At 38.1% G+C, this 24,661-nt stretch overlaps 1 protein-coding gene across 2 annotated transcripts in view; it reads right to left on the reverse strand.

Moving 5' to 3' along the window:
- Nucleotides 1-24,661, reverse strand: part of LOC122813598 (vitellogenin-like) — a 1,233,092-nt gene that overhangs the window by 1,150,529 nt on the left and 57,902 nt on the right. For both annotated transcript variants that reach the window (XM_044086011.1, XM_044086010.1), the window contains exons 16-23: nucleotides 11,217-11,336; nucleotides 10,922-11,111; nucleotides 10,741-10,834; nucleotides 10,473-10,658; nucleotides 7,895-8,024; nucleotides 7,588-7,816; nucleotides 7,308-7,489; nucleotides 2,712-3,233 (exon numbers count right to left, since the gene is read on the reverse strand). In XM_044086011.1, coding sequence (XP_043941946.1) covers nucleotides 2,712-3,233; nucleotides 7,308-7,489; nucleotides 7,588-7,816; nucleotides 7,895-8,024; nucleotides 10,473-10,658; nucleotides 10,741-10,834; nucleotides 10,922-11,111; nucleotides 11,217-11,336 — 1,653 coding nt within the window. The remainder of the gene's footprint in view (nucleotides 1-2,711; nucleotides 3,234-7,307; nucleotides 7,490-7,587; nucleotides 7,817-7,894; nucleotides 8,025-10,472; nucleotides 10,659-10,740; nucleotides 10,835-10,921; nucleotides 11,112-11,216; nucleotides 11,337-24,661) is intronic.

The following is a 24,661-nucleotide window of genomic DNA, read 5'->3' on the forward strand; positions in this document are numbered from 1 at the left end:
TTAATTACAGAGCACAGAAGACTGGCTCCATTGCTTTTAAATGGTAGGGCGTAGTTAATTACAGAGCACAGAAGACTGGCTCCATTGCTTTTAAATGGTAGGTTGTAGTTAATTACAGAGCACAGAAGACTGGCTCCATTGCTTTTAAATGGTAGGGCGTAGTTAATTACAGAGCACAGAAGACTGGCTCCATTGCTTTTAAATGGTAGGGTGTAGTTAATTACAGAGCACAGAAGACTGGCTCCATTGCTTTTAAATGGTAGGGCATAGTTAATTACAGAGCACAGAAGACTGGCTCCATTGCTTTTAAATGGTAGGGCGTAGTTAATTACAGAGCACAGAAGACTGGCTCCATTGCTTTTAAATGGTAGGGCGTAGTTAATTACAGAGCACAAAAGACTGGCTCCATCGCTTTTAAACAGTAGGGCGTAGTTAATTACAGAGCAGATAAGACTGGGTCCATTGCTTTTAAACAGTAGGGCGTAGTTAATTACAGAGCAGAGAAGACTGGGTCCATTGCTTTTTAAATGGTAGGACGTAGTTAATTACAGAGCACAGTAGACTGGGTCCATTGCTTTTAAATGGTAGGGTGTAGTTAATTACAAAGCAGAGAAGACTGGGTCCATTGCTTTTAAACAGTAGGGTGTAGTTAATTACAAAGCAGAGAAGACTGGGTCCATTGCTTTTAAACAGTAGGGCGTAGTTAATTACAGAGCAGAGAAGACTGGGTCCATTGCTTTTTAAATGGTAGGACGTAGTTAATTACAGAGCACAGTAGACTGGGTCCATTGCTTTTAAATGGACAGAAAGGTGAGAGGGAAAACTGAAGCTATATTTTATTAGAGGTGTAAAAGGAGGATAAGAGGATTAGAAATGTAGTGGAGGTAGATAATACTACAGTCATGTATGGAGGGGGGTCTATGTTTACCTATTAAACAAAATCTTCCTTGAACAGATACTAGTCGAACACTAAACAATTGAACATCCCATTTACTGAACAGCCATATCATTGTAAGTAAAATTGATGAACTGTCATTCTTGGCTAACAACAAGGAAAGAGCACATAGTATGAGTACACATCACAATAAATGGGCTGATATTCTTAATATACCTTTGCTGTATTATTGTCCTGGATACAAAACTGCTATGTAAATGTTTTAACCCACCTCACACCCCCCAATTATATCTATAGCTTTCTCTCTTTGTGTGTATATATATTGCAAGTTCAAACAAAGATATCCCTTTTCTGCACTGTAGTGCGATCTCGGAGTTGGTATATATAAATAGCAGGGGGTGTGGGGGGTGCAGGGGCTAAAACCTTTCAGGTATTTTTTTTTCTTTTTTTTTTACTAGATGTTTAAAAGTTGAATCATATAGTCTCGGCCATAGGAAAGTCGAACTTTTGAAAGTTTGATCATCTGAAGTAGACCCACACACATATATATATATATATATATATATATATATATATATATATGTATATGTATTTGTATATATATATATATATATATATATATATATATATATATATATATATATGTATATATATATATATATATATATATATATATATATAATTTTATATATGTATATATATATATATATATATATATATATATATATATATATATATGTGTATGTATGTATGTATGTATATTATATATATCAACTCAGAGATCCCACTACAGTGGGGTAAAATCAAATTTATAAAAGGCTTTGTTTAGTTTATGTCATACGCTGTGCACTGGAAAACGTGTGTTTACAAACGTTGCTGTCTTTAATTTTACTTCGCAGTATCATCTGATGTCCCCAATGTTGACCCGTTATCAATATTCAGGGATTTTACTTACGATGATATGCCTGTTCTATAAACGGGACAGTCAATGTTTAGTGTATGATGACTAGCTGTTCAAGAAAGATTTCATTTGATGGGTAAACATAGACCCATATGCAGATATAGAAAATAGTCAGCCTTAATAGTAAATATAGAGAAAGAAACAATATATTAATGGAAATTTTATATATTATAGGATGTTTTAAGGCAGGCTAAAAGTAACTGTGTTGTTAGATATAAATGAAGGGTGGTACGTAATGAATTAGTGGGTATTAATTTATTTAAATAAATGCCTGATAGTGGAATGCTCATTGTTACTGTGAATGGAGGAAGCAAAGAATTAAAGCTCAGAAAGGAAGAGAAGCAACATAGGAGCATGAATAAAGTTGGGAAAATGTTTAATTAAATGTTGTCGTTATTGAGATCCTTGTAAAAAGTAGCACAAACTTTGGCTAATAGGGTACAGTTGGCACAGATGCTGTGACTATGAGGGGTATACAGGGAATGATATGCAATTGTGTGGGATTTGGGATGAGGTAGTGAGGAAAGGGCAGCATCACTTAGCAATGCAGAAAAGTACAGTATTTGATCAGAATCAGTTTGTTTCCAAAAAAAAAAAAAACAAAAGAAAAAAAAGATTAACACAATACATGGTACAAATACAACCCCAAACCACTCAATTAAATTACTTTTACAAATGGACGTCTGTTATGTTTTTTTTTTTTTTTTTTTTTTTTTTTTTTTTTAATAATCTTTATACATTGATCCAAAGTTATAATTTGCTGTTAGGGGTCTAAAAGAAAATCACTTATCATTAAAGTTACATTTAAAATTTGCTGTTATTCATCAAATGACAAAAAATATACTGTGGTATTACCTGCTGCTGGCCTGCACTGCTCTGGCTCCTTCTACTGCCTCTCCTATGGCTGTTGCTGGAACTGCTGCTGCTGCTGCTAGAACTGCTGCTGCTGCTGCTAGAACTGCTGCTGCTGCTGCTGCTAGAACTGCTGCTAGAACTGCTGCTGCTCTGCTGCTTTCTGTGTTTGGATTGCTTTTGTTGTTGTTCCCTATTAGGTTGGTGTACATTGTGTGAGACTGACTGGTGCTTCTTCCTCTGATCCTCAGCAGAAGAGCTTGATGAAGAACTAGAGCGTCTGTTGCCACTTTCGTTGCTGCTGCTGCTGCTGCTGTTGCTGCTGCTGTTACTACTTTCTTCACTGCTGCTGCTGCTCCTCCTTTTGCCCTTGTTTTGCCTTTCGTGTTGATTTTGCGAATGCTGCCTATGTCCTTGATTTCGATCCTGCTGCTGTTGTCTTTCTTTCTTGCTGTTGTAGAAGTTCCATGATTCACTGCTAGATGAGCTACTAGAGTGTTTGTTTCCATGTTTCCTGCTGTGCTGCTATAGATTAAAAAAAATTAATTTAAAGTCTAGTGATAACAAGTGTTATATGTCTAAGTGTTATACTGCTCTGTATTAATCAAAGCTTTTATATTTTAGGAATACATGGTGCTTGAATGTGAAGGTACATAGATGGTGAAATCCATACCAAGTTTAGAAACCAAAGTGTTTACTTTGGTACAGTTTATGAATGCATTATGAAAACCTGTCTCATGAAGGGAAATATTCACAATATTAAGACTGCTTTAAGCTATATCTAGTAAAGCATATCTAGTTATAAAACAATAAACAGAAAAAGATTTGTCTATCGCTTGTTTTATTAAAAATCTGAGTTCTAAATATAATAAAAAATAGGCTGAGTGCTTGCTGACAGATCTGCATCTACTTCTTATGTATCACTTCTTATTCCTTTCCAGAAATGGAACAATTATGAACAAATATGTATTACTGTTCCTTACATCTCTTATGGCTACAATACAGCTATACTGGAAGATATCCTGCATTTGATATCCAAAACAATTCTACAAGAAAAAATAGTACTAGGTGATGTGAGTGTCAGTTGGTTGGACATAAATTCTAACTCCCCTACATCTAGCATCAACTTATTTGGTTTCACACAACTAATTAATAACCCCACATATTATAGCAAGACATCTAATTCCCTATTAGACTAAATACTTGTATCAGGCCCTTACAAATACACCGCCACAGGTACAATGACTGACTGTCTCAGTGATCATCTCCCAAACTATACAACCAGACATCTCACACATCCACCTGAGCATGTTTATAAAACAACATGTTGTTCCAGATTTAACTCAGAAATGTCCATTACTATCCTATCCTATCCTGTCCTCTGTTAAGGTGAACTTCCTACAAATCCTCCCCTTAGATGATGCTGTAAATTAATTCAATGCAACTTTCCCGAATATCCTACATATCCTTGCACCTCCTAAAAGGAAGAGACTAAAACAAATACTGCAACTTGGCTATCCAAAAACAGTAGAAAGGTAATACAGAATGGAGAAAAAGCATGGAAAGAATGACAAAAATATAAAACACCAGAATATCTTGAAAACTTCAGAATGCTTTGCAATCATACTAAACAGCAAATTAATGAAGGCAAATACACTACACTATGATAACTTCCAGAATAATAGTAAACACAACACTAAAAAATGCTGTGCAGCTGTTAAAGAAATCTTGCTTCTCAGCCATAAATTCAACCCTAACCCCTATCCCATAACTAATTATTTCATAGACAGTACAGCATCTCTAACCAAGGATTCCATAACATCTAATCCTAACCCTGCCCAACAGCCACATTTCACCACATTCACTTTGACCTTCAAGCCTGTGCCCACAATCCTTATAAAAACTACTCTTAAACAAACTCAAACAGCTCTACTTCAGCTGATGTTATTCCATGTGATACAGTAAAACAGCAGCTGTTAGCATTGAATATCATCTCTCAGTCCTTTCAAATAGTTCAGTCAGGAATCCCACGTTACCCATCCCCTCTCTCTTTGCACAAAGAAGGACATTCAACAGACATTATTAACTTTAGATCTATAGGCATATTATACTCTCTCTAAGTATTTTAAAAATGTATTCAAAAACAATTGATAAACTATCTCCTGCAGGATGAATTCCTATCCTCATACAACATGGCTTCCATCCTTCCTATAGTACTAACACTGCTCTTCTAATCTATGTAGATACTGTCAATAAAGTTATAGATTGCAGCAAACTAGACTCCTTCTTATTTTTAGATTTGTCTAAAGCCTTCAGCACAGTTTGTCACACCAGACCACTACTTCAAATATCTCTTCTGTGGTTCAAAAGTTACCTCACCAATAGGTATCAGTCAGTAAAATGGCACTCCACCCTCTCTCCATACCTCCCTGTCACCACTGGTGTACCATAGAGCTCTATCCTTGGTCCCATCCTGTTTAACATTCTCACCAACACCCTCCACACAAAGGTAACAGGCCTACCTAATACAGTACACAAATGAATCTACACACATCTGCACATCCAGCAACATGGCACACTGCCAAAATATTATGCAATAAGCTAATAGCCACTAGAACATGGTTTTGTAATATCCAAAGTTTTTTTCCCAAATCTCTCTCATGAAAAAACACAACTTGAAGTCCTCTCTCTTAATAATTCAACCACTGAAGTCTATTTACATTGCAAATTGTAGGGATGATAGTGTCTGAAAGTCTTAAATTTGAACTGCATTTCCCAAATTGTCTTGAATTTGAACTGTATATCTTAAATTGCATAAGAAATAGTCCTCAAAAACTAGGGATGCTTTATAGAGCCCAAAACCTCACAACACAACTAAAGCTACACTTGTCACTACTTATCTCTGCCTCACACTTCTATACTGTGCTCCCATCCTTACTAACCTTCAGGCTTCACAGAAATCAAAACTTGAACAATGCTGTAATGAAGTTGCTAAATTTATAGCAAATAGACCTTTCAGAACACACCACTGTATAGCAATAAAAAGCTTAAATATACAGAGCTTCTTTCCACCTATGAAATTTTCCAAACTCTGTCTACTTGTCCAGCATTATATTCCCAGGTTGTCCTTATAATCCACTGACCAAAAACTCCTTTCTCTCCACAATCCTATCAAATCTACTGGGCATTGTGTGTACTCATGCCATGATGCTAAGACCTGGAACTCCTTACCTATATCCATTCGGACAGTCCTTGCCATCCTTCAAAATCATTTTGAAAGACTTTCATTTGAGTCTCCCTAGTTGTATGCACTCAGACATTTTTGCTTCCTATGCATGATGGTTCTGCTACTTAAACATTATCATTTTTTTCTGCTCTATTAATTTTACTTTCTTTGTGGTGACTCAGTAAGAAATTAAAGTTGCTCGTGAACTACAGAATGTAAATGTGGTCATTCTTTATTAATTCTAAACCTTTAAGTGATGACAGTGAGACATACAGTTTTAGTGCATCCACTGATATTCTTCAGGTAATGCATATTTTATTTAATGGACTGACTACAATCTCTAACCAAATGGGATAGGTTATTTTGAGCCCATAAAGGGAAATGTCTAGGCTTAAAATGGCATGCAAGGTCAGCTAGCCTACTGCTTACCTATGAATCCACTGTGGGAATAAAAAAGACCCATAGTGGGGAAGGTCGAAAAGTGTCCTTGGCCAAATTCCATGTCAATCTCTGGCCAAAGTGTTTTTGACAAGTTTGCTGAGAAACATAAAATCTCAGGACAAATAGGTCAGCACAATGGCTCAGTAGTTATGGTCTTTGATTAACAGCTTTAGGGATCAGGACTCAGTTTTGATCTTCTATTAATTTTTGTGAGGAGCTTGTTTGCTAACTTCTTGTGTACAAACTTTTCTCCATGCACTTTGAATTTCTTCCACTTCCCAAAAACTTGCTTGGTTACTCTAAAGTATGTCTGGGTTATGCCAGATAAAGGGCTTTGATGAGCAGTTCTCTTACTCACTTAACATATGAATACATTTAAAAATCTGTTAAATCAACTATTGCAGCTGAAGTATGCATCTGTCACCATGGAACAGAAACTGTTCTACCAAAAGTAATGGTAAAAGTGTTCAAATGCTAGTGACATGTCTTAAACTTCCAGCACTGAAACTAAATGCCTCCACACATTTTGAAAAATTTGTGAGCATTAGTGCTATCACTATCCCTAGTGAGCAGACATCTGAGATATATGATGACTTAAGCTACCACTATCACTAGTGAGCAGACATCTGAACTAGTGAGCAGACATCTGAGCTGTGATACGATGACTTACAAACGTTTTGACATAAATGTGAAACAGTGATACAGAACATATCTAAATATTTTGTTTTAACCATTAATTGAATGATGGAGGGTCAAATCACTAAAATTTTTTATTTTAGTAGTTCTGTGGTTAGGCAGAGACACAATGTACCCACTATTTTGCCATTAATTCTACTTTCTCAGACTATTGACTATTGGAAATTTACAGATTTTGCATTATTGACCTAGTCAAGATGGCCTTGACATGTTATTAGAACTTGTGCGCATATTACCTTTTGTGATGTAACTCTCAGAATCTGCTTTGCTGACAAGAGAGACATTTTGCCTTCAGGTTCTTCCTCTTCTGCAGCAGTCACTTCCTCCTCCTCAGCTACTAAATGGATTATTTTGGAAGCTGCTTTATCACCTGCTTGAATTTCAACTTGTATTTTCTCAATTGGTCCTTCAGCATGGGCTAAAAAAGCAAATGTTCAGAATTTCACGATGTAATGATTATGTTTCATTGGCACTAGTATGAAAATTAAAATGGCTGAAATCTTGCAAATGACATACCTGGTTTAAGAGAAATCTGAACCTCCTTTTCCCCAAGCAGGAAGTAGAGTGGAGAATGCCTAATAAATCCTCCACATTGGGATGTAGCTTTGATACAAGCTTCCACTGCTAAGTTCACTGATTTTACACAAGCTTGATAAGGTTTATGAGACGTGGATGAATAACTTCTCTGTAGTTCACTTGAACTATATTTTGAGTTCATTAATGTATTTTCATAACTGTGCTGTTCCTATGATGTAAAAAAGATGAAATTATTAACAGTGCTTTCCATACATATAGTGCAAATTATTACATTAGTTTTACTTACAGTTGAGATTTGTCTGGAGGAAAATTCTTGTTTTGTGATGGACTGTCTGTCAGCAGATGGGGGAAGCACTGGGGTTCGTCTTGCCATATCCTGATCTTCAGTATTTTCTGACACAGCAAATGTCTGGGCTCTGTAAATGTAATTAGAAACTCTTAGCCCATAAACACAGAAATCTGATATCAGAGGAGTGATTGGGCCATCATAGTACCCATTTTTCTATGTACTGGAAAAGGTGCACCTTCTACAAATAATACCTTTTTCCCACTCTCATAAGATTTGGAATCTTGACACTAAAATCTTCAGAAAGAGTGTTGCCATCATGCAACACCCATTCTAGAAAAACAAGATATGTCCTTCTATGTCCCCTGAGCCATCCACTTATTATATTTGAAGTTCATTATCTTGTTGGAAACATCTTTTAGAAATGCAGTTGCCCAATGAAGTGGATGGATTTTCATGAGGTATTTATATGTTTCTTTGAAAATTTCATGCTGCTCATCCTCAAAACTATATATAAAGCAGTGAAGTGATAAATGGATTGGATAACAATGTAAAAAAGTCATTGGGTTGCCTACCTCCCAGAAATATGACTCCCCTTATGTACAAAGCTGAATAAATACAATCTGTTTAAACATCTCCTTTTTATTTCTTGCTTATTTTGCTGCCGTGGGCTGAACTAACCCTGGGTCTCTTTATATTAAATCACAAGAGAGCAGTTTCTATTCTGTGCAAAATGTGGTAACATAGAAATATAATCCTGCATATCCTACCGATCTACATACTCTCTTTTTAACTTTATCGATAGGACACATTGTTTTATGGCCTGGGTTCTTTCTTAGAAACAAGATTTGTGTTAATGGCTGTCAAAGCCAGCCATCAGTATGACAGTAAACACTGGTTACAGTTATAGACATTTAGTGATGCTGGATTGTAAAATGTCTGAGGAATTATGTCAAATAATGTGATTCATTTCTTCAATACAATACAGATTAAATGTATTCCACTAAGTCTTATTAATTTGGTCTTCTTCAAAGAGGATTTTAAATTATTTACATGAACGCTACATAACCATCTTTCTGGGGGGGGTTCATTTTTTTGTTATAATGAACTACTGTGTGTACATAAACTAAAAACAAACACTCACTATGGGACAGTAGAACTGGAAATGTAATATTTTATTATTAAAAAAATCAAAGTGTATTTTTTAATAGTAAAATATTGCATTACAAATTTTGTTGTCCAGTACTGAGTTTTTGTATTTGATTTGATATAATACTTGATTTAGGAATGTTGGTCTTTCTTTAAGCATATATGCAGCTATTGAAAATGGGGAAGAACCTTTCCTCTTTTGATTCTCAAAAATGACATCATCCAGCTTTGTTTCAAGTGATTAAAAAACAAAGCTGTTATTGGTATAACAGTTTTAAATGTGTTAATTCATAGGTTCATAGTTAAGTAGTAGGCAGTCAGTGTGCAGACCATTTCAAGTCTAGTCAAAAATCCCCATTCAAAATGTCCTTCTAGGCTCAAGTATTGCAGGACAGAATAGGCCAGGGGAGAATTTGAGGCTGCCCATACAATGATCTAGGTTTACCTTAAAGGTAGCACGGGTGCTATTCTATTTAACATGTAGTGGAAGTTTGTTCCAGAGGTAAGGGATGCATTGGAATATGAATCTATTACATCAATGTTTCTTATAGTAATTTCCTATTTTATTTGTGTCAGAAATTGAACTAAAACATGGTGAATGATCTGTACTTTTATTTTTGCTCTTTACTCACAATATTTATTAGAGTGAGTTTCACTGAACATACATGTACCTTATAGTCATACTGCTTTATATACAGCACTTTTGTGTAAAAGCCACTTATCCAAGGTATAACCCCCTCTGTAATGCTTCTTACACATTCATCACATTTTTGTGGATGGGATGTCATAAAATAGTAATGGCCCATCACACAGGTGTTACTTTGTACTTTTTGTGCAATGTGCAACAGCAGGAAAAGGCAGGAACATGGACTGGAACTGATACAAGAGTATACAGATTTTCTCATGAGCTGCCCTTCCAGTGTACATGGTGAAACAGATCCTAGGTTTTTCAAAATGTAGTTAGGGCTGCACCACGTGGCCTCCTCCACAGTAGTCATGCAATTCATCAACCATTAAAAGTTACATGCAAAATGAGAGCTGGTGCTTTCCTGCTCAGTCCTTCTGCATAATGGTTGGACTTCAGGTACATAGGTCATGAAATGAATGCTGGGTGCTGGCAATGTTCAGAAATATCCTTCATTTTGTTATACCCCATATGGTTTGGTATGGTGTGCGCATTGCAGATGTAAAAAATATAAGCAGAAATGAACTGCTTTACATTAGAAGTTCATGAAGTTTTTCAGAAATGTTAAAATCCAAGAAATATAGTGTCTAAATTATACTTTGCATTTAAAAGATTCAAGAATTAATTATGCCCCAGTAGTGAAAGGTATATATTTTTTGAAAATATAATTAAATAATTTCAATATTTTTAACATAGTGTCCTATAATAAACATGAAAGACAGAATGACTTTTGGAATGTCTTACCTCAAACTTATAATTTCATTTTCTTGTTGAACAGGATCAGTTTCTAACTTGAAACTTTCTTCTCTTATGTTTAAGCTTGCTGCAATGTTGACAGGAGCAAATGCTCTGGCCTTAATATTCAGTTCAATTGCACTTCTGAGATAAGGTGTGTTCACTCCCATGATAGCTACAGCATGTGTGATTGCACTATAAGAGAGTAATAATACAGATTTAATAACATACAGTAATTAGTACAATTTTCAAACTGTTTTTAGAAACCATTAAATACCTGGGAGTAGCTTCAAGTCTCAGATCAATCTTTGAATCATACAGTTCAGCAAATCTAAACTTTTCTGACACAGATGGCTTAATCTGAATTTGACCTAATGAAGGATGAAGACAAATTAGTGGGTATCTAATTTCATAAATAATTAAATAAATGCATTTGATTTATATTCCTTAATACTTACTGTTAATTCTGGCAGCTGCCACTGCAGATGCATGTAGTCTAACCTCCAGAGGAAGCCCTACGCAGGTAGGAGTGACTTGACGAATTTCTGCTACAAGTAGTGGTTTTGACCAATGAGTGTTTATCCCGTTCTGAAGCTGCCTTACTATCTTCTGCACTGGAATGGATGGATCTCTTGTTTGCTTTACAGCCTAAGAGGAAATTAAATCATTGCATTAAATGACAGAATGTGTTCAGTATTATTTACAGATGTTCTACCGAATTTATTATTGAGATAAGATAATATTTTTTTTTACCTGTACCATCTCTTGAATTTCATCTTTGCTGAACCTGCCAAAAATAACATTTTGGCCAAATATTTTCAAATATGCTGAGGCTAGTGGCCTTCCTGTTGGAAGATCTCGCCATCCCGAAAGCTGTAAATACAGAGACAATTGATGTAGTTTTACTTAATTTTAGTAGTTTCTCAGACCAAACAGTAAACATCCTCCTGACATTACCTGTCTTTTCTAATGGTGATATTTAATGACGGGTTGTTAAATCCAACCACTTTCATATACTCCATGCAGACAATTGTTTTAATTCTTACAAACTGAACAGTGTTAGAAGTAGTCTTGCCATCTCAGGAAAAGTACAGTTGTGTACTCTTACCATAAATGTAGATGTTCAAGTGTGTTCACTGTTGCAGTCATCACTGTAGGGTTCTTCCTGCCAGCAGCAGCCCCCGATCAGCCAGAATCCCAAAGTCTGGATCGGGCGCCAGCTGAGGTCGCATTTATCCTGACGTCAATGCGCCGGAAGGTATAAAGACATCAGCTGACGCCATTTCCCCAGTTTTTCTTGCCCCAGATGTCAGGTGCCCAGAAAGAAAAGGCTAAAAAGAAACTATGCCAAAAAACCTCAGCAGCCAAAATACCTCATAACAGACAATACTCAAGGAAAAAACAAAAGAGGGGACAGGAGGGAGGGTAACCCAGACTGCAACAGTGAACACACTCGAACATCTACATTTATGGTAAGAGTACACAACTGTACTATGTCCTTTGTGGGTCACTGTTGCAGTCATCACTGTAGGGTTGAGTCCCAAAGCTAAGAAATGGTGGCTGGAGGAGAAACAGAGGGAGCGGTCATAAAACCTTGCAAAACTGCAGAAGCAAAACCTGCCCTGGATTTAGAATAGAGAGGGAGGTTGTAATGCTTAGAAAATGTATGTACAGAACTCCAAGTAGCAGCTTCCAAAATATCCTTGGTAGGAACCCCACAAAGAAAAGCTGCTGAAGTAGCCATAGCCCGGGTAGAATGAGTCCTAACATTAACAGGAACCGGATTGCCATGATAAGAGTAACAGAACTTGATGCAGTGGGCAATCCACTTGTAAATAGTTTGCTTAGTGATTGCTTTCCCCTGAACAGTAGGAGCATAAGCGACAAACAACTGATCAGATTTCCGGAATATCTTGGTCCTGCCCATGTATAGACGAAGTTGTCTGTGCACGTCTAGAGATTGCAAAAGGCTTTCTTCCTCACTTTGAGGATTAGGATAAAAGGTAGGCAAATTAATAGACTGATTCAAGGCCACTGCCGAAACCACCTTGGGCATAAATGTGGGATTAGTCCGTAGAGATATCCTGTCCTGATGAAAAATAAGGAAGGGTTCCACAGCCATGAGTGCTTGCAATTCCGAAATTCTTCTAGCAGAGGTAATAGCTAAAAGAAAAGCAGTTTTCCAAGACAAAATTTTTAAATCCATGGAAGCTGCAGGTTCAAAAGGAGACAAAGTTAATTTCTCTAAAACATAGTTAAGATCCCAAGTGGGAACAGGAGCCCTTATAGGGGGCCGAATATTCTTAGCCCCTCTAAGAAATTGTTTAAGTAATGGATGAGAAAAAATTGGAGGATCCGTATCGTAATGTGCAGAAATAGCAGAAGCATGAAGCTTAACAGATGAAAAAGATAGGCCTGTATGTAATAACTCTGTCAGATACTGTAAAATCAGAGGAATGTTCGGAACAGAAGAATCACCACCCTGGACTTGACTCCAGGAGCAAAATCTTTTCCATTTTCCCACATAAGATTTTCTAGTGCTGGGCCGTCTAGCTTCAAGGATTACATCCAATACCTGTTTGGAAAGGCAGAGGTGTTTACAGACCCTGGATCCACCAGGCAGCTAGATGCAGAGTCTCGACATGACTGTGCATTATCCGGCCATCCTGTTTAAACAGTAGATGAGGGATTTGAGGCAGAATCCATGGAGGCTCCTGAACCAAGTTCATCAGAGTGGAATACCAGAATTGCCGAGGCCAATTGGGAGCCAGCAGAATCATGTGCGGTCTGTCCTGTTTTATCTTCAGAAGTACCAAAGGTAGAAGAGGAAAGGGAGGAAAAGCATATACTGAGAGGTGTTTCCAACTGAATGAGAGGGCATCCACTTTACATGCTAGTTTGTGGTAGGTCCTTGTGCAGAATGTTGGAAGTTGATGATTCTGAGGGGATGCAAAGAGATCTATGTCCAGACATCCCCAAGCTTTTATAATCATCCTGAATATCCGAACATCCAACATCCATTCGTGTGGATCTGAAATGCGTCTGCTCAATGCGTCTGCCAGAGTGTTGTCTTTCCCTGGCAGGAATTGCGCCTGTAGGTCGACACTGCAGGTCAGAGCAGAGTACGAGAGATTCATGGCTAATCTGCACAGGGGGTAAGAGTGAGAGCCCCCCTGCTTGTTGATGTACCACATCACTGTAGTGTTGTCTGTCCGTATCAACAATTGTACTGGTAGAAGAAGGTCCCTGAAGGCTATCAGGGCATTCTGTACAGCTAGCATCTCCTTCAAATTTATGTGCAGGTGCATTTGCTCCTTTGTCCAAACACCCTGAAGACATCTCCCATGCATGCGGGCTCCCCATGCATAATCTGAAGCATCCATTGTCAGAACTTGGTTGGTCGGCGGAGGACAAAAAGGCTTCCCCTTGTTCTGTAAACAGGCTTCGGCCCACCAAAGAAACTCTCGCTGGAGACAAGGCAAAATCGTGACCACTGTTACGAAACTGTGGTAATGCTGAGACCAGACACTCTTGAGGTACCACTGCAGTTTCCTCATATGCAGCCTTGCATATGGTATTAGCAGAATGCAGGAGGCCATGTAACCCAAAGCCTGCAGAATTTTTCTTGCAGTCAGCTGTTTCATTGAAGCCAGGTGTCGGAAAACAGAAGCCAGTTGCACTTTTCTGTCTGGTGTCAAGGAAGCCATCTGGGTTGAATTACTCAGAAGAGCACCCAGGAAAGTAATTTGTTGCGTGGGTACCAGGTTTGATTTCTTTAGATTCACCGTGAAACTGAGGCACTGAAGAAGATGCTGCACAAAGGCTAGATGCCGAAGTAGAGAGTCTTTGTTGTCCACTTGAAGGAGACAGTCGTCCAGATAAGGGTAAATTTGAATCCCCTTCTGTCTGCAAAATGCCATTACTGGTGCCAGGCACTTCGTAAAGACCCTGGGCTCAGTAGATAAGCCAAAGGGCAGCACAGAGAACTGGTAATGTTTCGAGCCCGCTTTGAAATGCAGATACCTTCTGCAATCTTGCCTTATAGGAATATGCAGGTAAGCTTCTTTTAAGTCCAAAGTCACCATCCAAGCGTTCTTGTCCAACATAGGCAGCAGCTGCTGCAGAGTGAGCATCTTGAATTTTGGTATATCTAAGAAGGTGTTTAGTACAGAGAGGTCCAGGATTGGTCTCCACGAATTTTCCTTCCTGGGAACCAGGAAATGTCTTGAATAAAAACCTTGCCCTATTTCTAAATTTGGCACCAATTCTATGGCCCTCATAGCCAGGAGGGACTGAACCTGCCATTGTGCCTCTGTCCACTGATGATTTGGCAGGTCTGGCCAACCATTCGGTTTTGGCAAAGTGTGGAAATGAAATCTGTAACCTCTTGAGACTATGTCCAGGACCCATTTGTCCTGGGTTATGTGGTTCCAATTTTGATAAAAAAGAGAAATCCTTCCCCCCAAAGGAGCTTCCAGGAGAGGAGCCCCTGGAACCAGAAAGAGAGAGTCATAAAGACTGTTTTCGTTAGGGTTGAGACTTATCTTCACCTCCCTTGGGAGAGGGGGCACTCCACTGCCTATTCCTAAAATGTGACTGTCCCCTACCTCTGGAATGCCTGAATCTGCCGCTCTGAGACCTGTCTGAGCCCGGAAAGGACCAAGATTTAGTTGGTCAGTGTCTGCTAAATCTAGGAGGTTGCACCTGTAGAAAATCCTTAACCGTCTGCATAGATTTGGCTTTGTCTTCCATTTTCTTCAATACCTCTTCAGCTTTGGACCCAAACAGAACATCATGCTGCAAAGGGGCACCCAAAACTTTGGCTTTAATCTGATCCTGCAAGCTTTGATCCCTTAACCAGGCATGTCTTCTAATAACAATGCCAGTTGTTGCAGCCCTAGAAGAAGCTTCCAAAGAATCAAAACCACAATGCAGGGTATGTTTACCCACTTGTTCAATAGCATGCAATAAATCCTGTAACTCCTGATTATCCGTACCAATAGACACAGCTGACATCTTTTGTTGAAATACAGACAAAAGGTATTGCTGATACTTCAGCATATGAAACTGACAGTTCAAAGCCCTAATAGACAATGTAGCAGAAGTATAAACCTTTTTACCCCATCTCTCCAAAGCCCTGGACTCTCGGTCAAAGGGAATAGGATTTTTAGCAGAGGCCGCTTTAACACTCTTAGGACCCTGAGAAATTGTTTCCGGATCAGGCGAAAGATTTTTAAAAAGAAATTTATGAGAATCTGGAACCCTATAATACCTATCCAGTTTGGCCAGAGTAGGGGGAAAAGAATCAGGAGAGAGAGAAGCTTCCGAAAAAACATCATCAACAATGTCCAATACAGGGGGAGTAGCCAGAGGCTTATGCTGTGGGAGAAGAAGAAAATCCCTAAGCCTTTTCTTGGATTCAGAGAATTCCTGCCCTTCCCAGTGAAAATGCACCCTCATATCATGCAAAGTTTCACCAAAAGAATAATCCTCAGGAGAGGTGGAAGGAAAGGAATCTTCAGCATCAGAATCCTCATAAAGAGGAAAAGAATAATCCTGCTCAAGGGAAGAAGCAGAAGAAACAGAAATTTGGTCTGAAGAATAATAATCGGACTGTAATCTAGGCTTCTTGTCAGGAGGGGATGAGAACCCCTGATCATAGTTAAGAGATCTTCAGCCATCCTAAGCATCTGCCTCTGAGGCCTAGGACCCTGATCAAAAGGTGCCTGTGCTAGCCACTTCACTTTAGCTGGAGCCTTAGACTTTGACTTAGCATGTAAACCTGAATCCACATTTACAGGAAGCTGTGAAGGCCTGAGAACTCCCTCAGAAGCCGGTACCTGCCTACCGGCTTCAGACCCAACTGAGGGAGCAGTATCCGAAGGTCCAGTCCCTGGCAATTCTGAAGATCCCATCAGCTCCACACCAGAGTTGGTACAGGCAATTGGTTCAAAAGAGGCAGATGACAGGGGCTGCAAAGGCGCCTCACTGACGACCGACGAATCAGCAACTGGCAATAACTGAGTAACATCCTTTGCTGTGGACCTCGGAGGCCTGTCTGCATCCCTGCGCCTCTTACACACCCCAGAAGCCAGAAAAGAGTCTGAAGACATGTTATAATTAAACCTTTTTCCAAAATAGTAAAAGGCAAAGTTATATCTGCGCCTAATAGTACTCTGATTAAATCTAGCACAAAACACGCAATTAGCAACGTTGGGGTCAGGACCCAGGCAGGGAATACAGTAAGAGTGAAAATCCCTATGAGGTATTTGCTTCCCACAAGAAATACAATTATTAACTTTTTCTGACATCTGACTGGAGCAAGGAAAAGACCTCCCCAACAGAGTACTTATCTGTAAAAAATGAAAATCCTGGGATTAGATCCAAAAATAAACAGGAACAGGCTGACAGGCATCAGTGAACTGCAAGGGGCACCGCGCGGCAAGAAAAGCTGGGGAAATGGCATCAGCTCAGGTCTTTATACCTTCCTGCGCATTGACATCAGGATAAATGCGACCTCAGCTGGCACCCGATCCAGACTTTGGGATTCTGGCCGATCGGGGGCTGCTGCTGGCAGGAAGAACCCTACAGTGATGACTGCAACAGTGAACCACGAAGGACATCAGACTTTATACAGTACAAAACCGTAACATGAATGGTTCCTAGTTATGCAACATGAAATAATTCTTTAAAAGTAAACTGGAATGATGTTTAACAATAACTGACACAATAATCAGTAATAGACTACATGACTGGATTTATTTTAAAAAGTAAACATTCAGTTGTAAATGCAAGCAGCACATTTCAATCTTATTCCTTTATTGCATGTGGACTGCTCTACTTCTTCCAGAGTTTTATGGAATAATAGGGGTGCCCTCCCATGTGAAGCATGGTGGATATCTAACTGTTATGATTTAAATGTGACCCAAAGTGCATGCAGATGTAGACCTAATGTCATATATGTCAATGGAGTGATTTTCAGCTTTATCAAATAAACAAATGTTTGCTGTGATGATAATTCAGGGGAGTACAAAAGAAAATTGAGTTGGTAGTCAGTAAACAATTGTATGGATGCTCCTATATGACAAACAAGTTTATTCAGCCACACAAGACAACAAACAGAGAAAACTTCAAAATAGGTCATTATAACAATATGGGAAAATACAGGTAGTTAAATGTGTTAGTAGATGTGACAGCAGAAAGGTTACGGAATTTGTATCTAGGAGACTCGTTTTTGGTCAATTAATTGATGCCAAATTATACGGCAGCCACTCATATATTTCCATCTGATCAAAACTCAGCACTTATATGTGCACTTATGCACAACTGAGCGACAGTATAGTGTTTTTACCTTAAATAGGTCTGGGAATCAAAACGCTGTTTTTATTTACTACTACTCAAAAGCGATTCTTTACCCGCCATTTACTCGACCTTGCTTGTAAATTGGAGTGTCCTTACACGCTCAGACTTGGCCTTAATCCAGTCAGCAAAAGGACACCCAAATTTCTTGCTTATACAAGCTATACCCACAATTGTGTAAACGCTCACTTTTATCGTTGCCTAGAACACTTTAGGCGGCAACCTATACTACTTGAATTTCAAGTAGTGCTCCCCACTGTGGAAGTGTTCGCTACAAAGATGGCCTAAGCCACTTAACACTAGCAATCTGATTTATGTGGGTAGCTTAAATGTATGCATTGTCCTAAACAACACAATTGACCATGTCTGACTGCAATTATTATTTTATGTGATTTATTTTAAGTTTATGTACTAATATTATCTGTTTATCCTTACTGCTCTATGAACACAGTGTTTTTTACTACTTTAATATAACTCTTTTTCTCATTTTTTCTTCTGTTCTTCAGCTTTCACCCAGACTTAGCCCTGAGTCTTCGCCTGGATGGAATCCCACACCTATCTTTTCTCCTGCATTTTCAGCCAACTACTCTAGAATATTTTATCAAACCCTGCTATCTCCTGCAAGCCTCAAACTCAAGAAATCAAGAAAGTATGTTTACTTATGCCATAGCCTTGAAATTATATACCCAATAAACCCTGCTAGGTGTTCTGTTTGCTCCCAGCCAAGTTGGCCAGCAGCAAACCCCCTTGTTCCTTTATCTCCTCTCCCTCCTTGCCTAGATCCCTACTTATCTTGATCTCATTCTCCCCCTTAGTCTAGCTCAGTCCCGTGGAGCCCTGGTGTATTTCATTGTAATTCTGCTTTTGTCCACTAGAGGTCACCATTTCCCCACAAATATCTAATTCACTAATATCTACTTCTATTTCACTTACCCTTACTTTTCCTTTAAATTCCCATCCTTTCTAGTTTTCTCAGTCCACTCCTATCCACTATTCCTAGGCCACCTCCACTTACCTTTGTGCTAGTCAGCATTCACTGATAGTTTTTCCATCCTCTACTGACCACCTTGTGTATCCCGCTTCGTTCGCCCTGCGGGCTCACTCCACTCCCCAACCCTGCACCCAATTTCCACCCACCCCCGGTACCTCTAGCCTTATACCCTCTTAACCACACCCCTTTACCAATCAACCACTCATTGAATCACTCCTAGCCACACCCCATATCTAGACATCACCTCCCCTTATTTATAAATCCTCTCCCTTCCCACCTACTCCATCTTCCCAAGCTAATACCTACACTTCTCCCTATATATATAATACACTTTCTTCTACCATGCCTTACAAATACCAATGTTTTCATAACCTCTTACTCCTGATTACTCTCAACACAGCTTACTTCTTAACCTCCTATGAACAACCACTCCTATCTCCTCTTATCATCCCTTCCAAACAAACACTAATACCTTTTCCTGCTCTATCTACAACCTTCCCAAATGTCACCATTAAACCTAGTTTCTTTCAAGCCAAATATCATCGAATAACTCATATTAAATACTCCATCTTAGGCAATAAAAAATTACTTTACCAATATTGCAAACCTCCCCAAGATTACAATTTCAAATTTCTCCACTCATTAAAAGATGGAGACATCCACCCCAACCCTGGCCCAAGCCCTACACCAACCCCCATAAACTACAATCCTTACCATAAGGTCCCATTACCAACAACCAATCCCTCCAAATTACTCTCAATAGCCCATCTCAACATACGTAGTATATGTAACAAAATACCACAAGTTCATGCCCTTTTGGATGTCCATCAATTTGATATTCTCTGCTTAACCGAAACATGGCTTAAACCCACAATAAAAGATACAAAAATTATCCCCCCAGGCTATAGCATCATTCGACAAGACCGTTTGAATAAAAAAGGTGGAGGGGTTGAAATTATATATAAAACAGAACTGTAAATCAGCAAAATGAATTATAACCTACCCTCTGATAACAACATTGAAATAATTATTACCAAACTGATGCTTAACTCCCATAAATTAGTTTACATCATCTGCTCCTACCTTCCCCCAGGTAAAAATCTGACTATATTAGAAGACCTCCTAAATTGGCTTTCCACTAATCTTCCTCAAGAAACAATTCTACTAGGAGATTTTAATATTGATTGGAATTTATGTAATAACACCAATCCTTCTTCCCTTATTAACCTCTATGGCTTTTCTCAGGCTATAAACACTCCAACCAGAAAAAACAAACATAACAATAAAAAAAACATCTTAGACTGGATTCTAACAAACTGTCCACAACAAAACTTTACAACAGGAACCCTCCCGGATGACCTTAGTGACCACTCTCTCATATATATTATCAGACATAAAACATGCTTAAATATCCCCTATTCAGTCAGAACCATCTGCAGCAAAAAACACCTTGACCAAGAACTGTTTCTAACTGAACTTAAACAATGTAGCTGGTCTCCCCTAAAGTCTCTCCCTGTAGATGAAGCTGTTAATTACTTTAATAACACCTTCCTAGCAATCCTAGACCAACATGCCCCAATCCATTCCATAAGAATAAAAAATAAACCAGCTCCATGGCTCTCAAATCAAACTAGGAAACTTATCCACAATAGAAACAAATCTTGGGCTAAATGGCAGTCCACAAAGAATATAACTGACCACCAAACCTTTAAACAACAAAGAAATATTACAAAAAAAGCTATCCTACAGGGCAAAAAGAACTTTTATATACAACTACAACAAACATCCCTTCAACAACCACAAACATTCTGGTCTACTATTAACACACTACTATCCTCAGGCAGAGTTGAATCACCCACTCCATTAAGCTCCAACCCAGACTGTCCAATGCAAACAGCTAATGCCTTTAATTCTTTTTTTACTACCACTATACTAAAACTAGCCAATCACCAAAACCCAAATACATCTAACTTGCCCAGACCAAGCTCTAATCCTCCCCCTCTTCACCTAGAACCTATACCTACCTCCTATAACTCCTCTCTACTTCAAAAACTAAAACCTAACACCCCCCTCAGCTGACCAACTTCCAGCCGAATACCTCAAAATAGGAGCCAAAGCCATTGCCTACCCAATCTCTATATTAATCAATAGAACCTTAAAAGAAGGCTTAATCCCATCAATCTGGAAAATCTAATATATTATTCCTCTTCACAAAGGTGGCGACTCTACCGAATTCTCTAACTTTCGTCCCATAGCTCTACTCTCCCCACTTGCTAAAATTATGGAGAAATGTATCCATAAACAACTTATTACCCACCTACTCCACCATCGGCTCCTAGCTAACTGTCAACACGGTTTTCGGCCATTTCATAGTACCACCACAACCTTACTATCCTTTACTAACTGTATCAACAATAATCGTAACAATAATACTTTATCCTCTGCTTTCTTTGCAGACCTATCTAAAGCCTTTGACATGGTTAATCATCAACTTCTCCTCCACCTACTGAAGTCCCTCTCCTTCGACCATCCTGCCATGAACTGGTTCACATCCTACCTGGACAACCGAAAACAAGCCGTTCTCTGGCAAAACCATCTTTCTGACCTTCTTCCTACCTCTTTAGGTGTCCCACAAGGCTCTATTTTAGGTCCACTACTGTTTTCCATCTTCATAAATGGCCTTCATCTCTCCATTCCACAGTCTACCTGTATCCAATATGCTGATGACTCTACTATCATTTGTTCTGCCTCATCTCAAACCGATCTTCATACTCACACACAAAAAGCCTTCTCTACTATTGAAAAATGGTTCTCTAACCACTGTCTTCTCCTTAACCCTACAAAAAAACAAACTACTGCTCTTTACTCCATCTCATCTATCACCCCCACTCCATTTCACACTCACATCTGACGGTGGTACCATTATCTCTCCTGACCCCACTACCAAACTTCTAGGAATTACTATTGACAATCAACTAAAGTTTGACTCTCACATAAATTCTACAATTAAATCTACTAATAAAAAACTTGGATCCCTTTATCGCATTAAACCTTTCCTGACACCAGTAGGCAGAGCCACAATAGCTAGAACTCACTTAAACTCTACCCTGTTATATGCTTCCCCCATATATGCCAATCTTTCTAAACATAATCTTAACAACCTGACTAGATCATACAATAATATTGCTAGATTTGCAACCAACTCTCCTTATAGAACCCACCACTGTCAGAATCTAAAACAGCTAGGATGGCTTGAATTACCACTACTACTACAATTTAACCAACTAATAATCACCCACAAAGCCCTTCACCAACCTAATAACACCCCAATTCTCTCTACCCTTATAAGACCTTATAATAATTTGAAGAATCTGTGCTCTGCCAACAAAATGTTGATACACACTTCCTTCTCAAATAACTTAGCAGGTAAATCTTTATTTTCAAACTCAGTGGGTAAAATATGGAATCAACTACCAAATGACCTGACTACCCTCACCTCTCTCCCACTATTTAAAACTAAACTAAAACTCTTTCTCTCCAATCACTGGTTATGCTCTTGTAACAACCCTGACTAACCATTTTTCTTTTACTTACTACCTGAAACTAACAAAATTTTATTTTCTACCATAAATCTCTACTTCTCATCATTTCATTATAACTAACCCTTCTCCTTAGTCTTTGCACTCTCTTCCCTGAGAATTACTTTTGATCTACAATCCTATTAACCATTTGTTTCTGTCTTATTCTTATTTTTGATAACTCTAGAACTAGTCTCTATACAAATGTCATTGCCTATTTTTGTTTTCCTTGAATTGACTCACAATGGTGTTTTTAAAATGTCTATTGCTACAACTGTAAAATCTAAATGTTATAGAATGTTTTTGTATATTTTTATTATGCTTTGTAACTGGAGCTTTTCTCCCCAGGCCTCCACTGAAAATGGACATGTATCCAGTTAGACTAGCCCGGTCAACAAATGTAAAATAAATAAATAAATAAAAATTATATCAGTAATTCAAACTGCTGCCTATAAAGTTACCAGTAAAAATAGATGTAAAAACCAGGTCTACATCCAGAGGAAGATCGACACAATGCTTGGAGTTGGCCAAGAGAAAAAAACTAAAGTCTGTTGACCAAGAACAAAATGGTACATCAGAAATAGACAGTTGCAAAATGCACAATATTGTAAATCTATAGAGTTACATCTTGACTGATTTAGATATATTGGTCCTGAATAAAGGACTGCAGTTTATACCAAATGGGGGTGGGGATATTGTGAATGCTATTACAGATTTAAAGTTGTTCACGCACAATTTGAATTTTAAAATGTTATTCAAAGATTCTGGCGCGTGCAATAATACTGTTTGTAAAATAAGTAGTATATTTATTTCTTATAGCTGTCCAATTTTGACAGCATTCCATGATTTGTGTGAAGCTGAAATTAGGAATGTGTTTGAAAAAAATTTCACAATTTAAGTTAAGAAGAGAGTGAAGCCCTGAGAAGGCTAAAAAACAATTCTGACTTGGTTAGTAAACAAGCAGACAAGGGAGGGGCTATTGTGCTGTTTGATAAAAATCATTATATGGAATTAATGCAGGAATTCTTAACAGATGAAAAAACTTTCACATTGATAGATTTTGATAAAGTTAGAAAATGTATTTCAAATGTGAATATAATGATTTATAAGTTGCAGTTACAGAAGGATATCACCTTGGAGGAATTCAATTATTTCACTGTTCCTTGTCCTGTGTTACCTACTATATACGGTCTACCCAAGATACATAAATCCCTTAGGAACCCCCTCCCAGAGGCTGATTGCCTCAGGGCGGGGTTGGATAACAGAACCTTTGTCCTTATATATCCAGCAAATTCTTAGTAAATACTTGCAGGAATGCAAGACTTATATAAAGGACTTAGGTGATTTTTTAAAGAAGTTATATGCTTGGTGTAGCCAAAATAATGGGCTTCAGTTTTTGTTGGTAACACTCGATATAAACTCTCTGTTTACAGTCATTCCAAATGAAAACAGAATAGAAGCTATTTGAGAGTTTTTGAATCTATGTACTGATATGCCAGCAAGAAAAATAGGAAATATTTGTGAAATAATTGATGTAATTCTTATAAATAACATTTTTTTATTTGATGGTAAACCATATTTGTAAACCTCGAGGTGGCCATGGGTACTCTTATGGCCAATACATATGCAAATCTGGTTCTAAACCAGTGGGAGAAAAAGTATATTTATAATGAAAGAGGGTTTCAGGATCCAAACTTACTGTTCTACAAAAGATTTGTAGACTGTTTATTTTTATGGAAAGGTAAAAAAGAAGAGCTGCAGAATTTTGTTACCAACTTAGAAGATACCATTGATTTCTTATGATTTATATTATGTTGTTCAAGCACAGATATAGCCTACTTGGATATTAATTTAGAGTTAAATCGAACCACTTCACGAAGAAACTGAGATATTGTGACCACACCCAAAAGGCCAGTGAACTCCAAGCCAAAGTTACTTTTATTATAAAAATCATTACAAAAGTCTCTAGCACCTCAGCTAATACAGCCTTTAACAGAGTATAACTCCATGTACATTTTCCCTTCCTTATATACCAATTTCTTGATATAATTATTCAATAAAACAATTAAGTAAAACAATTAAAGAATCATAATAGTCATTCAAGCTCAAAGCAAACATTTGCAGCTACATTCCTGATTCAAGCCACTAGAGCACATAGTATCAGACTTCATAACTGGTCATGAAACTATTAATTTCCACTCTATCTAATACTGGGGCTTGCAACCCCTCTGGGTTCCCATTATGACACTCATTAAAATGAATTGGTATGG

The sequence above is a fragment of the Protopterus annectens genome, chromosome 10.part0 (genome assembly GCF_019279795.1).
Source record: "Protopterus annectens isolate FY-2018-M chromosome 10.part0, PAN1.0, whole genome shotgun sequence".
NCBI lineage: Eukaryota > Metazoa > Chordata > Ceratodontiformes > Protopteridae > Protopterus > Protopterus annectens.